General features: G+C 47.8%; 4 protein-coding genes across 4 annotated transcripts in view; 1 reads left to right on the forward strand and 3 right to left on the reverse strand.

The window, feature by feature from the left end:
- LOC309550736 (uncharacterized protein) overlaps positions 1-23 on the reverse strand; it is an 851,482-nt gene extending 851,459 nt beyond the window's left edge. The window contains exon 1 of the mRNA XM_082251073.1: positions 11-23. The gene's annotated coding sequence lies outside the window, so the exon portion shown is untranslated. The remainder of the gene's footprint in view (positions 1-10) is intronic.
- The window catches only part of LOC309550774 (uncharacterized protein), a 461,615-nt gene that overhangs the window by 322,526 nt on the left and 120,703 nt on the right, over positions 1-18,386 (reverse strand). The window lies entirely within an intron of this gene.
- LOC309550268 (uncharacterized protein) overlaps positions 1-18,386 on the forward strand; it is a gene marked incomplete at both ends in the record, with an annotated part of 461,917 nt that overhangs the window by 77,160 nt on the left and 366,371 nt on the right. The gene's annotated exons all lie outside the window — the stretch shown is intronic.
- On the reverse strand, positions 16,879-17,994 carry LOC309550749 (E3 SUMO-protein ligase ZBED1-like; the record flags this gene model as incomplete). The annotated part of the gene is made up of 2 exons (XM_082251088.1): positions 16,879-17,337; positions 17,548-17,994. 2 exons carry the CDS (start codon positions 17,992-17,994, stop codon positions 16,879-16,881), a joined length of 906 nt encoding a protein of 301 aa, XP_082107214.1.

An 18,386-nucleotide genomic window follows, 5' to 3' on the forward strand; every position in this document is an offset into this window, starting at 1 on the left:
CACCGCTCACCTCTCCTGTCAGCAGCTCGATGATCTCTCTGGTGACTTCTAGAATCTTCTTTGTATTTCTCTATTCTATCAGGGAGGGAGGTGGAGGCAATGTGATGGTCATATGATCTCCAGACTTCACAGGAGGAAAACTCTAAATATGAACACAACGACTAAAATTAAATGACATTCCCAGAATCCTCCTCACCTCTCCGGTCAGGTTTGTGTTTTATTAACCGCTTGCCGACCGCCGCACGACTATTTACTGCGGTGGTCAGCCCCCTACAGGCAAAACGATGTAGGACTACGTCGCTCACATACGAGCCTCTAGGGGGCCGAGCGCGTGCCGCCGGAGGCGCGCTCCCGCCCCGCTCGCTCACTGTCATCCCCGCGCGAGTGACCGCCGGTTTAGATGTCCGCCGGCCACCCGCAATCTCCCGCTGCAGAGGGAGAAAGGCAGGCGGCTAATGTAAACAAAGCCGTCTGTCATTCTCCCTGATCTAACTGCAGAGATAATACGATCCTGCTATGTAGGATCGTATGTTTCTGTGGTTACATCACAAGCCACGCCCCCCACAGTTAGAATCACGCCCCTAGGGATACATTTAACCCACTGATCACCAATAAAGTTAACCCTTTCCTGCCAGTGTCATTTTTACAGTAACAGTGCATATGTATAGCACTGATTACTGTAGTAATGTCACTGGTACCCCCAAAAGTGTCAAAAATGTCAGTCAAGGGTCCAATCTGTCCGCCGCAATGTCGCAGTCCAGCAACAAAAAAAAAAAAAATTGCAGATCGCCGCCATTACTAGTAAAAAAAAAATAAATAAATAAAAATTACATAAATTTTTCCCGTAGTTAGTAGACGCAATAACTTTTGCGCAAACCAATCAAAATACGCTTATTGCGATTTTTTTTTACCATACATATGTAGCAGAAAACAAATTGGCCTAAAATGTTAGAAAATTTTGATCTTTTTTTGTTTATAGCGCAAAAAATAAAAATCGCACAGGTGATTAAATACCCCCAAAAGAAAGCTCTGTTTGTGGGAAAAAAAGGACGTCAATTTCATTTGAGTACAGCGCCGCACGACCGCACAATTGTCTGTTAAAGTCACGCAGTGCCGAATCGCAAAATAGGCCCTGGTCTTGAGCAGCCAAATCCTCCGGGGCTTAAGTGGTTAATAGAGATAAGAGTGATGTCATGTGACCTCCCAGAATCCTCCTCACCTCTCCAGTCAGGTCTGTGTTTTATTAACCACTTGCCGACCGCCGCACGACTATTTACTGCGGCAGTCAGCCTCCTACAGGCAAAGCGTCGTAGACCTATGTCGCTCGCCCCCGCCGCTCTGGGGCATGCTCCCGCGTGCCCCCGGCCCCTCTGATGATCTAATTGGGTTCAGAACCGATCAGTCATCAGGTCCAGGCCAATGATTTTTGGCCTGGACCTGTTGATCGGTCCTGCCCAATCAGATACTGGACTCACCATGCCTCTCAGCAAATAGCTTGGAGTGTCTACTTTGCAAAATTGGGTCATTTGGGGGGTTTTGTGCTATCTTGAAAACTGGGACAGGTAGTGCGGAGGTGAAATGCACAATTTACGCCATTAGAAAACCTGAAGATTTTGATTGGTTTTCGGGGTCCCGTACACAGCTATGCTCCCAAAAAGTCTCACACATGTGGTATCCCTGTACTCAGGGGAAGCAGCAGAATGTATTTTGGGGTGTCATGACATACCCATGGTATGTGTGAGCAATTTATCTATTAGTGACAACTTTGTGTTAAAAATATTTTTTAAAAAATGTAATTTTCCCTAAACTTGTGGCAAAATATAAAATATTCCATGGACTCGCCATGCCTCTCAGCAAATATCTTGGGGTGTCTACTTTCCAAAAAGTGTGCCATCTTGAAATTTCAGGGCCTCCGAAACTGTGATGGGTAGTGAGGAGTAAAATCAAAAATTTACGCCATTAGAAAACCTGAAGATGGTGATTGGTTTTCGGGGTCCCGTACACAGCTAGGCTCCCAAAAAGTCTCACACATGGGGTATTCCCATACTCAGGAGAAGCAGTAGAATGTATTTTGGGGTGTCATTCCACATATACCCATGGCATGTGTGAGAATTGTATCTTTTAGTGACAAGTTTGTGTTAAAAAAAAAAAATAAAAAATAAAATTTAATTTTCCCAAAACTTGTGGCAAAATATAAAATATTCAATGGACTCACCATGCCTCTCAGCAAACAGCTTGGGGTTTCTACTTTACTAAAATGGGGTCATTTGGGGGGGGGGGGGTTGTGGTATCTTGACATTTCAGGGCCTCCTAAACAGTGATAGGTAGTGAGAAAATGCAATGAAAAATGTACGCCCTTTGAAATTCTGATGGTGGGGATTGGTTTTCGGGGTCCCGTACACAGTTGGCTCCCAAAAAGTCTCACATATGTGGTATCCCTGTACTCAAGAGAAGCAGCAGAATATTATTTGGGGTGTAATTACACATATACCCATGGCATGCATGTGCAATATATCATTTCAATGACAACTTTGTGTAAAAAACAAAAATTTTTTTATTTTGTCATTTTTCAAACACCTATGACAAAAAAATGAAATATTCAATGAGCTCAACATGCATCTTAGGACATTCCTTAGGATGTCTACTTTCCAAAAAGTGGTAATTTGGTTTTTTTTTTTACTGCCCTGCCATTTTAGCACTTCATGAAATGAGATAGGCAGTCAGAAATTAAAGCTGCGTAAATTTCAGTATTTACACTTGAGTATTTTGGATATTTTTTAAAAGACAAAGTTTAAAAACGGAATTTTTGTAAAATCTTACCTGTAAAATTCCTTTCTCTGAGTCCTCTGACAGTCGCCGCCTCCTCTAAGTCATCACTGTTGGGTATTGTCTTCCCATCCGCAGGAGTAGCTAGGCATATAGACTTAGTCCAAAGACAAAGACATTAGCATATACACACCCATGGGGGCTGTCCCATCTGGTCAATACCCCCCCCTGCATCACCACTCCCACCTCAGTTTGGTAGCATAGCAGTAGGTAATAAGAACCCCAAAAGAGGGGTGGGGGCGGCGACTGTTGGAGGACTCAGAGAAAGGAATTTTACAGGTAAGATTTTACAAAAATTCCGTTTTCTCTTACGTCCTCCGACAGTCGCCGCCTCCTCTAAGTCATCACTGTTGGGATGTCCCAAAGCAGTATAGACATGAGGGGTGGGAGACGCAACCGTAGAAAAGGCAACGCAGTACCCACATCAGAGAAAGGAATCTTACATGCACCGTAAGAGAACCAACTGGGCAACAGAACAAACAATGCTCAACAGGAGCAACAGCCCAGGAAAGCAAATACCAACAGCCAGGGACCCAGAAAAAAGGTCAAGGGTCCTTCATGTCACTGCCGCACTGAGAACTTTGCGGCCAAAGGAAGCATCAGCCGATGCCAGAACATCTACTTTGTAGAATTTGGAAAAGGTGTGCACCGACGACCAAGTCGCAGCCTTGCACACCTGGGCCACCGAGGCCCGATGCCAATAGGCCCAGGACGCACTCAAAGACCTGGTAGAGTGCGCCTTAACAGGGAAGGGCGGAACCCGTTCCTTCAAGGCATAAGCCTGCTCAATGGTCTGTCTGATCCATTTGGCAATAGTTGCTGCCGACGCAGCCATGCCCTTCCGAGATCCCTCAGGAAGGACAAACAGGGAATCCGTCTTCCGAAAGGGTTCCGTAGACAGGTAAACTCTGATCGCCCTGACAACATCCAAGGAATGCAAGGCAATCTCCTTTGGATGTCTAGGCTTCGTACAAAGCAAAGGCAGGACAATGTCCTCATTAAGGTGGAACTCAGAGATCACCTTGGGAAGGAAGGATGGGGGTGGACGCAAAACCACCTTATCCTTGTGAACTATCAAGTAAGGGGAGCGGCAAGACAACGCCGCCAGCTCCGATACTCTGCGAGCCGAAGTGATCGCCACTAGAAAAGCAACCTTTTTCAACAACAGAGGCAACGATATCTCCCGGATGTTCTCAAAGGGAGCACGTTGTAACACTGACAGAACCAAGTTCAAGTCCCATGGAGGTAAAGGCTCCTTCCCGGGAGGAGCCAAATGTCGCACACCTTGAATGAAGGTGCGAACCAAGGAATGAGACGCCACAGGGCGTTGGAAAAGGACCGCCAGTGCAGACACCTGGCCCTTTATCGTGGCCAGCGCCAGGCGCTGGTCCACGCCAGACTGGAGGAAATCCAACACTCTCGACACCGAGTAAGAACGAGGGGAGAACCCCCTGGACTCACACCAGGCGAAATAAGCTTTCCAGGTACGGTAATAGATCTTACCAGAGGAGGATTTCCTAGCCTTGATTAGGGTAGGGATAACCTCAGGGGAGAGACCCTTGTCCCTCAAGACCTGGGTCTCAACAGCCAGGCCATTAAAGCCAGCGACTGTAAAGCAGAATGGAAGATCGGACCTTGAGACAGGAGATCTTCCCGCAGAGGCAGACGCCACGGAGGCGCCACTGCCAGGTGAAAAACGTCGGCGTACCAGGACCAGCGAGGCCAATCCGGAGCCACCAGAATCACCAGGTGCGGTTCTGAGCCCAATCTGCGGAGGAACCGGGATAGTAACTGAATCGGAGGAAAGGCATACATCAGACGATACTGATGCAAAGGGGCCACCAACGCGTCCGCCAACGGATCGTGCGTTCTTGCCACAAACCTTTCCACCTTTTGATTTAGTCGGAATGCGTACAAATCCACGTCCGGGGATCGCCACCTCGCACACAGCATCTGAAAGACCTCTGGGTGTAGGAACCATTCCCCCTGGTCCAGGGTCTGGCGGCTCAGATAGTCGGCCTGCCAATTTTCCACACCTGGAATGTGAACTGCTGAGATCGCCGGGACATGAGTCTCGGCCCAAGACAGAATGTCGGTCACCTCTCGGGCCGCTCGAGCACTCCTGGTGCCCCCCTGGTGGTTGATGTAAGCCACTGCGGTAGCATTGTCCGTCTGTACGCGGACAGGTAGGCCCTGGAGACGGTCCGACCACTGGAAGAGACAGAGTTTGATTGCTCGCAATTCCAGCACATTTATCGGAAGGGAGGACTCCCCCTCCGACCAAGTGCCCTGGGCAGACAGGTTGCCCAGGACTCCACCCCAGCCTGACAGGCTGGCATCCGTGGTAACCACCGTCCACACCAACGGACGGAAGGACTTGCCTTCCGCCACCGACGGGGACTGGAGCCACCACAGAAGAGCCAATCTGGTCTGATGACTCAAGGAGACACTCAGATCCAAGGACTGAGGTAGTCTGTCCCACCTGGCCAGGATCTCCGTCTGGAGAGCCCGCGTGTGGAACTGAGCAAAGGGTAACGCCTCGAAGGCCGAAACCATCAACCCCAGGCCCCGCATACAGGTCCTGAGTGACGAGGACAGGTTGTCCCTGAGGGACCTGAGCTCGTCCCGCAAAGTCCGGAGCTTGTCCTCCGGCAAGAACACCTTTGCCTGAGCAGAGTCCAGAACCATTCCCAGGTAGGGAAGGAGAAGCGATGGAGACAACGCCGATTTTTGAACGTTGATGGTCCATCCGAACTCCTGGAGCGTCTGTACCGTGATGGACAGATCGCGCACAAGGTCCTGGCTGGCACATGATCTCAGAAGGAGATCGTCCAGGTAACCCAAGACCGCAATGCCCTGGGCCCTCAGCAGGCCCAAAACCGGTGCCAACACTTTGGTAAACACCCTTGGTGCCGAAGCGAGACCGAAAAGTAACGCCACAAACTGGTAGTGATCCTCCGTGATAGCAAACCAAAGGTACCGCTGATGACCCTCGAAAATGGGGATGTGCAGGTACGCATCCTTCAGATCTATCGAAGCCAGGAATTCTCCTGGACTCAAGGACGCCACCACCGAACGGAGAGACTCCATTCAAAACTTCCGAACACGCACAAAGCGGTTCAGCGCTTTCAGGTCCAGAATAGGACGCACTTTGCCCTCCTTCCTGGGCACAGTGAACAGATTCGAATAAAACCCCCGAAACCTGTCCCGGTGAGGCACCGGGACAATCACTCCTTGAGCAAGCAGGTCCTGCACCGCTTGATGCAAGTCCTGCAGACGCCCCGGAAGCAGATGAAGATTGGAGGGAAAGAATCTGTCCGCCGGCCAGGAAAGGAATTCGATCTTGTAACCCGATCAAACGCTTTCCTGAACCCACCTGTCCGATATCCGGAGCAGCCAAGGTTGGAGGAAACCGCGCAAACGTCCCCCCACCCCTGAAACGGGTGAGGGCGCCCCTTCAGGCAGAGGCGGATTGACCCGCCGAGCCGGCATTGCCAGGCTTCTGCTTACACGCCCAGGGCTTCTTCTGACTGCCCTGGGCCTTGAAGGGCTTGCCCTTGGATTGGTTCCGAAAGGCATGAAAGGACCCCTGATTGGATCTAGGCGCAGAACCCCGCCTGCCTGGAAAATACTTGTTCTTCAGGTTCTGGGGCAGCATAGTGCTCTTGCCCCCCGTGACGCCTTTTATCAGGGTGTCCAACGCCTTGCAAAAAAGGCGGGAGCCAGCATAGGGAAAATCAGCAACAGTTTTCCGTGAGGACTGGTCGGATGACCAGCTCTTCAGCCATATCAGTCGCCGGTTAAGCACCGCGACACTAGAGAGGCGAGCCACCAAGGGGGCTTCATTCAAGGCTGCATCACACAAGTACATGACTCCCTGGTGGATCTGAACCACCATTTCCAGCCGGGCAGACGGAACACCATCAGACACGAGATTGCTCCTAAGCATCGTAGTCCAGTCGGCTACCGCCTGAGCCACCAGAACGGACGCGAAGACGGGTTTGAGCAACGAACCCGCCACCGTATAGGAATGGCGCGCGCTAGAGACTCCAACCGCCGGTCCGTGGGATCCCGGAAAACCGGGGTATCCTCAGTAGGAACCGAGGTAGCCTTGTTTAACACGGCCACAGTGTGATCTACCTGTGGAGGCACACACCATCGTGATTCCGTAGCCGGCGCAAAAGGATAAAGCAATTTGAACCGACTAGGTACCAGGAATGGACATTTTAACGTGCGCCACATTTCATTAACAGTGTAATGGAATTCCGCTGGGCAGGGGGAAAACCTGCGCAGACTTGCGGGTCCTGTGCGTCCCAAACGAGGACACAACGCCCGGAGGACAGGGCTCATCCTCTAAATGTAAGGTGTCCTTTACAGACACAATCAACTCATCCATGGTTGCCCGTTCTTCAGGCAACCCCGGGGAGGAGGTATCAACCTCCTTTATCTCAGCCTCCCCCTCAGACCCCGGGGGGTCCAAGGATGATCGGGACCCTGAAAAGGGCACGCTCGCAGCAGCAGCCATATCCCCATCTGAATTCGAAGAGAGAGACAACCTGGGCCTCTTTCTCGCAGCGCGTTCAGACATCAGCATTTCCATATTTGCCACCAAAGTCGCCACCACAGCAGCCAGATCGGGTCGCAGCCGGGCCACAGGAGAACTGGGGCCCCCCACTAAAGCTGGAGGAAACTTGCTTTCCTGAGAATCCATTGCTCAAGTTATCAGAAAACAAACTACAGTGCAATACAATGTACTGTTCCCTTTAAGAGCGCTGCGGTGTGCGCAGCCCACCGCTACTGCTAAAGTGATAAAAGACCCCAAAAGGAGAAGAGAAACTGAGCCAGAAGCGACAACACAGAGGAAAATTGAGAGTGATAACCTGCAGAGCTCGCAGAGCGTTGGTACCGATGTCCTGCTGCTGTTGGAAAGGAAGTGCTGCTGAAGTAGGCTGGACTATATGCCAGACCCTGGGAAAATGGCTGCCCCATAGGGATGCATTGGAGGCTACGCCAAAATGGCTGCCGACATGCGGCCGGACCGATCATTCGACCGCCCACAATATGGCAGCGGATGGCGCCAAAATAACATGCAGGATCGCCCCAGAGGAGCTACACATGTTTGCCCATAGTTAAGATGGCGGACCGTGCGAAAAAACACCGCCGCGGTCGCCGCATAACCAAAAACGTCTGCACCCCCAACAATGCACCTAAGTGACACAGGGACAGGGACCCCCGGGCAACATTACAGTATCTGCACAAGCGATCCCCACAGGGATCGCACAGGGAGTCACCCAGGCACAGACATGGGGAACACACAGACTGCCACCCCAGACAGAGGCCCCACACAGAAGTACTTACCTGTACCAGATGGCGTGGACATGACGCTGCAGCACCGCAGACGAGTCCTGTGAGGTAGCCACCTCACGGCTGCATCCCTGTAGCGAACAGGGATGGGTCGTTCATAATGCCAGGGCGAACCATGGCTGAACGCTCAATGGCGCTCTGGGGGTCCATCTGACCCTCTGTGCCCTGGAAAACCAGGGCGGTCAGTCCGAATCCCAGCACCGCATGATCCATCTTCATGCGAAGAGAAGACTAACACTAGAAGCTGACAAAATAGACAGCTAGTAAAGTAAGAGAAAAAACTGACATTTTCAAAGAAAATCAAAAGAAAAAGATTAGGAAGGCTGAGACTGAAGCCCCAGCACAAGGTAAGCCTGACTACTCCTGACGCTAGGCAGATTAAAACTGAGTTGGGAGTGGTGATGCAGGGGGGGGTATTGACCATATGGGACAGCCCCCATGGGTGTGTATATGCTAATGTCTTTGGACTAAGTCTATATGCCTAGCTACTCCTGCGGATGGGAAGACAATACCCAACAGTGATGACTTAGAGGAGGCGGCGACTGTCGGAGGACGTAAGAGAAATGTAATTTTTTCTCAAAATTATCGCTCTTTTTTTATTAATATCGCAAAAAATAAAAAGTGCAGAGGTGATCAAATACCTCCAAAAGAAAGCTCTGTTTGTGGGGAAAAAGGTCGTAAATTTTGTTTGGGTACAGCATTGCATGACCACGCAATTGTCAGTTAAAGTCACGCAGTGCCAAGATGAAAAAAGGGGCCTGGTCTTTGAGCAGCCAAATCCTCCGGGGCTTAAGTGGTTAATAGAGATGAGTGATGTAATTTGACCTCCCAGAATCCTCCTCACCTCTCCGGTCAGGTCTGTGTTTTATTAATAGAGATAAGAGTGATGTCATGTGACCTCCCAGAATCCTCCTCACCTCTCTGGTCAGGTCTGTGTTTTATTAATAGAGATAAGAGTGATGTCATGTGAACTCCCAGAATCCTCTTTACCTCTCTGGTCAGGTCTATGTTTTATTAATAGAGATAAGAGTGATGTCATGTGACCTCCCAGAATCCTCTTTACCTCTCTGGTCAGGTCTGTGTTTTATTATTAGAGATAAGAGTGATGTCATGCGACCTCCCAGATTCCTCCTCACCTCCCTGGTCAGGTCTGTGTTTTATTAATAGAGATAAGAGTGATGTCATGTGACCTCCCAGAATCCTCTTTACCTCTCTGGTCAGGTCTGTGTTTTATTATTAGAGATAAGAGTGATGTCATGCGACCTCCCAGATTCCTCCTCACCTCCCTGGTCAGGTCTGTGTTTTATTAATAGAGATAAGAGTGATGTCATGTGACCTCCCAGAATCCTCCTCACCTCTCCAGTCAGGTATACATTTTGTCAAATCCTTGTTTCAGACTGAGGTAAACCTTACCCACAAAGGCCCCCCTGGTCCAAAGGTTCAAAGCTTGTCATAAGCAATTCTGGCGTCCTTTCATATAACACAAGACATAAAGTCCCACCTTGCTAGTAAGGGTCCATCCACATCCTCAGAGCATCAGAATAGAAAAAGAGCCAGTTGGAGGGACATTGGGAGGCGGAGCTGTGAGGTCAGTGTGATGTCATAGGATTCTCTGACTCTGATTGGAGGGACATTGGGAGGAGGAGCTGTGTATGCGGGGGGGGGGGGCTCTCTTTGAGGTTTCTGGGCACAGAATTGTTTCTCCCGGATGCGTCCCACCTCTCCTAAACTGAAAGATTAACTTTTTCTGTGGGCTTTGCCAGGACACATCATATTCCTGTGATCTCCGTGTACTCCGGAGACTTTACTGATCACATTTTATGATAAATATCTGAGACTGGGAGCATTATGGAAAAACTAGATTCAAACACCCCCCCCCCCCACAGCACTGTCCCCTTGACACCCCCCCCCCAGGCATTGCCCTTTCACATACTCCCCACAACATTGTCCTCCTCCACACCCCAACCAGCTCTGCCTCCCTCACGTCCCCCCAGCTCTGCCTCCCTCACATTCCCCCCCCACAGCATTGCCCCCTTGACATCCCCCCTCCCACTGCCCCTTTCACATACTCCCCACAACATTGTCTGTCTTCACACCCCCCCAGCTCTGCCTCCCTCACATTCCCCCCCCAGATCTGCCTCCCTCACATCCCCCCCACAGCACTGCCCCCTTCACATCCCCCCAGCTCTGTCCCTTCACATCCCCCCCAGCTCTGCCTGCTTCACATCCCCCAGCTCTGCCCCCTTCACTTCCCCCCTAGCTCTGCCCCCTTCACATACCCCCCAGCTCTGCCTCCTTCACACCCCCCAGCTCTGCCTCCTTCACACCCCCCAGCTCTGCCTCCCTCACATTCCCCCCCATCTCTGCCTCCCTCACATCTCCCCCACAGCACTGCCCCCTTCACATCTCCCCAACTCTGCCCCCTTCACATCCCCCACACAGCTCTACCCGCTTCACATCCCCCCCAGCTCTGCCTCCTTCACATCCCCCCCCCCCAGCTCTGCCTCCTTCACATCCCCCCCAGCTCTGCCTCCTTCACATCCCCCCCAGTTCTGCCTCCTTCACATCCCCCCCAGCTCTGCCTCCTTCACACCCCCCCCCAGCTCTGCCTCCTTCACACCCCCCCCCCCCAGCTCTGCCTCCTTCACATCCCCCCCTAGCTCTGCCTCCTTCACATCCCCCCAGTTCTGCCTCCTTCACATTTCCCCCCCAGCTCTGCCTCCTTCACATGACCCCCAGCTCTGCCTCCTTCACATCTCCCCCAGCACTGCCCCCCTTCACATCCTCCCACAGCACTGCCCTCTTTATATGACCCTGTTCCCCATCCTTCACAAGTTCACAGCCATGTCCTTTCCTCCCTGTACTTCATACCTTACACAGAGCAAGGAGAAGGCAGGGGGACAATCCTGGACTGAAGGCACAGCAGTACTGGATGGGGGTGCAGGAGCTGCCAGGTTAGCCTTTCACATTAGCAAGGTGGTGATTGGTTGCTAGGACCGCCTCCTAGCAGCCAATCACCTCCTGGTTAATGTGAAAAGTTCATTCAGGCAGCTGCCTCAGCACTGGTCCTGCCCCAAGTCCAGAATTGTCCCGCCCGTCTTATGAGATCAAGGTTGCCTGATTTCTGCGGTTTCCGACCTTCCGGAAATAGCAGGTAGCGGTGGCCATCTTGGATGAGGCCAAACGCCGCGGAACCCCAATTTTGTTCTCGCGGAACCTATTGGGAAACGCTGGTTTAGACTGATGAGGTGGGGAGGTATTGGTGGGAAAGGTGACCCATCTCGAAAAGGAAGAGGATGTTCCGGCCCTGTAAGTGGGGGAAATGTTCTGACCCTGAAGGGGTTAATCTAGGTATCCACACTATATATGTGTGTATCATCATCTGCTGGAGATAAAAGAGGTCACAGTAACTATGGAGGAAGAGGACGGACATGATGGGGGGTTACTGGGTGTAAATAGAAAATAAGATCTTATTACCTCTTCTGCTGCCTCTTCCAGCAACGTCTCCTCTGTACTTTGTACCTCAGGAACTTCCTGTGTGTAGCCGACATCACTTCCTGTCTTCCATAGAGACTTCCTGTCTGGGTAGAAGTGAGATCACCACCTTGTGGAGCTCAGAGGAACTGCAGCCCCGAGAAACGTCTCGTAGTGTGAACACTAGGGCTGCGCATCTTCACTTACCTCACAATTCGATTACGATTATTAGGGTCGCGATTCAATACGATTCGATTCCGCGATGCATCACGATTACTGCCCAATGCCCATGCCCAGCCCACTGCCCAATGGTTTTCAAAACTTTATCAAAAAACAAACAAACAATCAAGCAGTCACAAATAAAAGAATCCTTTTTATTTTCATTTGCTTCAAAGGACACTTTCCTGGACCCTGTCATGGCCTGCAAGCCCTGCATACTTTAGTGCACTTGCACTGCAAATATATAGGTCTGAAAATGCAAACAGCATAGCAGAGACAAACAACACTAGTATTTTACTAGAAGTAACAGTAAAATTAGTAAAAAACTGTAGTCGTGCAGTTTACTGCTTCATAAAAGAAAATATTAATATAAGCCAGGTCTACCACCATTTAAAGTACAACTAAAGGCAAAACTTTTCTGATTTTGGATAAAGTTTTGCCTATAGTTGTACTTTAAAGGCAAGCCAAGATAGAAGAAGCCAGCCAGCCAAGCTAATATTCTTGTGAAAATGGTCATCATAAATTCCCACAAAACATTATATATAAATCCTTTTATGTGAATATGCATTGCAATAAATTCCAGGTGTGCCCTAACCTGTCCTCTACAAAACAGAGCACTTCCTGACTAGTAGCAAACATCAAGTATGAACCTGGCAATAGTGCACTGCTGCATAACTTCCATGTTCACCGTGATGTTTGTTTCCCTCTGCAACTGCCAGTCAACTCAAGTGAGTTGATGGACTGGCTGCTAGAGGGGAGTTACAAATATAAGCTTTAAGCTTATCAATTCACTTATGTCACTTTTATGTCACTTACTTTACAGAAAACGTTACCTGTCCTGCAGACAGTCTCTGTCTCTACCACGATTAAACCCAACTGAAGCCAAGCCAAAGCCACCATTAGAGGAAGGAAAACCCTTGACAGAGTAAATCATCAACTGAAGCTTAAACCTTGAGTAAATCTTCATGGGATCACAAAAAAACACACAACACGATTGTCTGCATCAGAATCATGAGAACTGAAGAAAGGTTTGGCATTGGCACACTGGTACAACTCAAGGCATATAGGTTAGGTCAGGTTTGTGTGTATTTGTGATCCAGTAAAGATTTAATCAAGGTTTTACGCTTCAATGTATGATTGATTTAATTAAGGATGTCCTTTCCTGTACCGTGGCTGCCTGGCTTGCCTTCAGTTGTCTAGATACCCTTTTACCTTTAGTATTTGTTTGGTTGAGGGAACCCCCTACACTTGCTATTGCTACAGAGTACAACAGACCAGCAGACAGACATGCGTTGCAATAAATTCCAGGTGTGTGCCATAACCTGTCCTCTACAAAACAGAGCACTTCCTGACTAGTAGCAAATATCAAAGGTGAACCTGGCAATAGTGCACTGCTGCATAACTTCCATGTTCACTGTGATGTTTGTTTCCCCCTGCAACTGCCAGTCAACTCAAGTGAAGTGAGTTGATGGCTGCTAGAGGGGAGTTATACAAATATAAGCTTAAGCTTAAATAATTATCAATTCACTTATGTGAATGGACCATTTTTGAAAACAAGCCATTCTCCATCTCTCCAGTGCCAGAAAAGCTGTAAAAAATATAAAATGTTCCAGGTTCACTGCGATTGTGTTTGCCCCTGCCATTGCCAGTCAACTAAACACAGTGTGTGTGTGTCGTGACTCGTGACAACTCAAAAGCTTATACGCAGCCTCAGCATCAACTCAACACACACACACACAGTGTGTTGAGTTAATGCTAGAGCTGCGTTATAAGCTCTTGAGTTGTCACGACAGTCAGTCAGTCAGTCACGTTACAGAAAGAAAACTTTACCTGCACTGCACTGAGCAGCACTCTACCATGTCGATTACATCTGTAACTGAAGCCAAGCTAGCCAACAAGCCACCATTAGAGGAAGGAAAATCCTTGAGAGAATAAATTGTAAACTGGAGCTTAACCTTGAGGAAATCCTATGGGGGTCACATTCACAAACTCACAAATATAGTATATTACACAAGAATCCACAATTGGTGTATTTATTTGTGATCCAATAAGATAAGATTTACTCGAGGTTAAGCTTCAAATGTACAAGTTATTTCTCTCAATGATTTTCCTTCCTATAATGCTGCACCGTGGCTGGCTTGGTGTCAGTCAGTTGTCTAGAAGAAAATACACTTTAATATTATTTATTTGGTTGAGGGTTAAATGAACCCCTGCCTACTTGCCTAGACACTTTTAGTGTGAAGCAACGGAACGGATTATGGATTGGAAATGGACACATTGGACAGGACAATCTTCAAAAACAAACCATCAGTGCTATAAAACAAGACTGGTGATGTAAAGAACATGGAAAATTGGGAAGAAATGATTTTCTAGGCACATACCGTAGATTAAAATATAATTTTTATTCAATTTTCACAGACAAAAACGAAAAAAAGGGGGAGGAGCAAAAACATACATAATGAAAAAATACAATGTAAAAACATGGTAAGACTCATGAGAACCATGAACATTATTTGGTTGCTCTGTTTGTCCAAAAAATTTAAATATATGTCAATCTCTAAATAATATTCTGTAACTGGTACTGGGGTGAAACTAGCTCATTGGTACACCCCCATCTCGCTTTGGTCAAAGTCTGGAGACAGCCCCCTTTCCCTATTGTTGGTTAACAAATCTGTGTAAGTAAGAGATATGACTTTTGTTGCTTACATAATAAGTATTCTTACTTATTAAAAAGACATATACTTCCTTTCCATATGGCATTTTATATTCATTAACCTATAGTATTTCTTATTTATCCACATTGATGTACGGTAGAGTTATAGGTCATTTTTTGACGCAATATCATTGTTTCTCTCTTTATATATGTATTTTCTTTGATATTCCATAATATTATGATGACAAACTGTAAGTAATTAATTTTCCTTTTTTTTTTTTTCTGCTTTATTCAACAATTTCTCTCACTATTAGGTGATGACCTGTCCCCCCTAGGTTACCGTCATGTTGTGGAGTTGCATGCAGTTTGGGCGGCTGCCAGGGGTGGCGCTGCGGGGTGTTCTCCGGGCGGCTCCCATTTCTGACACGTGTGCGGCCAGGTAAGCCGTAGTGACGCTTCACATCCGGTGTTGGCGTCCTACGGCATAATGGGCGGATGTGGGGACATCGATTGTCCTGCGCATGCGCCTATTCTCCCCAAACGGTTCTGCGGTTTCCGTGGCGGCCTCTCGGCCGCTTTGGATATCGCGTGACTATGTCGGGGGGCGTGGCCGGAGCGGTGACGTCTATGACGAGCCGCTCGGGGTCCACACTATAAAGAGGCCATACACTCAGGCCTCGTTGTGGCGGCGGTTCCCCATCCGGAGAGGACACCATGGACTTACATTGCAGAGCTGTCTAAAGGTATTCACTTTCCACTGGCATAATCCGATTGCAACTTTTGCTAATATACTTTCCATGTTACTTTTGGGACGCTATTGATACCCATACCTATTACAGGCCTTCTATATACCATTTTTAGTGGACCTAACTTTTGGGGTTCACCCAATTGGTTGTTTGGAAACGAACTCAGTGTTGTTAATGCTTGGTAAGACTTTATATTTTATGGCTATCCTCTGTCTTACTCCGGTGGATGGTTTAGACTCTTTCCTCTGCACTTTATAATCTACACACATAGACTTTAGTCCACCCAATACTATCTGGGTGTCGTTTATTATCCTTTTGCATGCTTCATACGGGTTGCACCATTTTGGGTCCACTCTATGGCCTTCCACCTATTTGGTATATCCCCCCCTCTTTTTCTCCTTCCCCTCCCTCTTCCCCCCCCCTTTTTTTTCCTCACTCCCTGCTGTAGTAATATACACACGGCAGTTATCTTTTCCTTACTAATCACGGATTAAGTGGCCTATTGATGCAGTTTTTCAGTTTGAGACTAATGGATACCATTATATCCTAATCCAGATGGCAGCCAGGTTTATACCCACCCTGGGCTACCCTTTTGCAAACTATACTAAGCTCTGACTGGTCCATGAGTGTCCCTTCGTTAATTACCAGCAATTACAGTGCAGTGACTTATGCCCTGCCTAACCAATATTCAGGTAGGTTAATACCATACGCTTTTACCTGCTGGTCTGCTATTTTTTTGTTATTTTTTTAGTATCACTAATAAACAGGTATTTATCCATTATTACGCTGTGGTCCCCCACATGTGATCATTGGGTGTGCCTCTGGGGTGCATTACCCGTTGCGCCACTGGTGGTTGTGCCGCTCATCTGCATGCATATCCCCAACCGGTGACTGGATGGGTCATCATTAACATACATGCGATTTTCTAAACCTTAGATAACAACATATATGATATTTGTTTATATGAAAACATGTGTTTAATTATCACATCTTTGTTTCATACAGAACTTTCCTACATATTTACAAGTAGGCTCCAGATGAAGCCTCTCTTGAGGCGAAACATGTTGAGCATTTGAAATATTACTCTTTGTCATAATTTTTCTGACTTCGTGTTCAACGGTGCCTGCCATTGGATTGACCTCTGACAGGATCTCCGCTATTTATCCATCATCCTTGTCATGTTTAACAGTAATGTAACTGTCAAGAACCACATTTTATGAGTTCCGCTGTATGTGCTATTAGATGATTAGTAAGCCATCAAGGCCCTAATCGGTTTTTACATTGTATTTTTTCATTATGTATGTTTTTGCTCCTCCCCCTTTTTTTCGTTTTTGTCTGTGAAAATTGAATAAACATTATATTTTAATCTACGGTATGTGCCTAGAAAATCCTTTCTTCCCAATTTTCCATGTTCTTTAAATCAGCAAATTTTAGGATATGGCACACTTACTGGTCTGTTTATATGCTCAGACTGTTGCTGTCTGATGGCATATTCTATTCTATAAGACTGGTGATGTGACTGACTGGTGACTGGCGGCAGATTGAATTAGTAATTACTAATTCATTAAAAACATGAATTAGTAATTATTTCAGTGCTTAGCATTTGGGAACATGTAGGTTTTTCTGTAAGAACACTAGATGATCCACATGCTCAGGTTTCAGACTGCTTCTTTTCGCTGTTATAACATCTCCTGCAGTAGAGAAAACCCGCTCTGCAGATACACTTGTACCTGGGATACATAAGTATTGCTTTGACAGCTGAGAGAGGAGGGGGAATATGACCTCATGCTCACGCCACCATTTCAAAGGGTCCTCAGTGAGAGGCAGAGGTGGGGCTTTACAATATTTTTCCATTTCATCTTCTGCCTTGGCATAGGGGGTCTTAGGTTCTATTGCACCCTCAGTGAAAGACTGCCCCAGCAAAGTCATGAGCAGCCATGTTGTGGCCTTTTTTTTGGGAGGAGAATGGCTGTCCTCAATGGGTGTTGTTTCTTCTTCCACAGTTGCTTTTTCCCTAGGCACTTCATCCACATTTGTCCTTCTATTAGATGTAATCTGTGTGTTTGAACAAAAGATAATAGTATAAGAAGAGCTGAACTGACTAAGAGTGTGATTCATTGATGAGGTGTGGAAAACTGCACGGTAATCCATACCATACAGTTCCACTTCCCACACCGCATCAGTGAATCAGGGCATGTTATTACACAACACAATGTAGCTGAGCTTCTAGCTGTCTGGGAGGAAACATGATGAAATTCTAATTACCTCCAAAGATGCAGCCTCCTCAGTCACTCCTCTGTATATCTCCAATCTCTCCTCCTCTGTGAGAATAAAAGGCAGTCCTTTAAAGCGAGGATCCAGTGCAAAGGCTGTATGAAGGATCTTCTTCTCTGCCTCACTGCTGTACCTCTTCAGGAGATCTGTTTTGATGGCATTCTTGATCTCATGGGTCATGGGTGTGTCTCCCATGGTGTCTGTCATGCTCTGGAGCAGTTGTGCATTTAGAGGGGCAATGAGAGACACTGTTGGGTTGCGCTCTTCTGACATCAGCAAGGTTGCATCCTTCATTGGCTTTAATGCACTCACAGCGTCCTCTGCATTTGACACATCTGTTTCATTGAGAGTGCAGAGATCAGACTCTCCTTTTCTGACTTCTGGAGACAGCAAGGTGGCACAAACTGCAGGTTGTTGTTCTAAGAACCTCTCGACCATGTCATATGTGCTGTTCCATCTTGTTGGCGCATCAGTTATTAGCTTATGATTCTTCAGGCCCAGACATTTCTGTTTTTCTTTTAGACAGTGGCTTGCTCTAGTGCTGCGATGGAAGAATGTGGATATTCGTCGCACTCTGGCGAGAAGCCTGGAGAGCGTGTCCCCTTTCAGTGCCCGCTGACATGCAAGATTGAGTGTATGGGCAAAACATTTAACATGAGGAAATTTACCAACTTGAGCTGCAACTATCATGTTCGCCGCGTTGTCGGTCACAAGCACTACAGATTTATCAGACAGCTGCCATTCTTCCACGACATGAGACAGTAGCTCTGCCAGATGAGCACCTGTGTGAGACTCATAAATGGCTCTTGTTTGCAACACATGTGACAAGA

This window comes from Pelophylax lessonae (assembly GCF_965119305.1).
Source record: "Pelophylax lessonae genome assembly, chromosome: 3".
Lineage (NCBI taxonomy): Eukaryota > Metazoa > Chordata > Amphibia > Anura > Ranidae > Pelophylax > Pelophylax lessonae.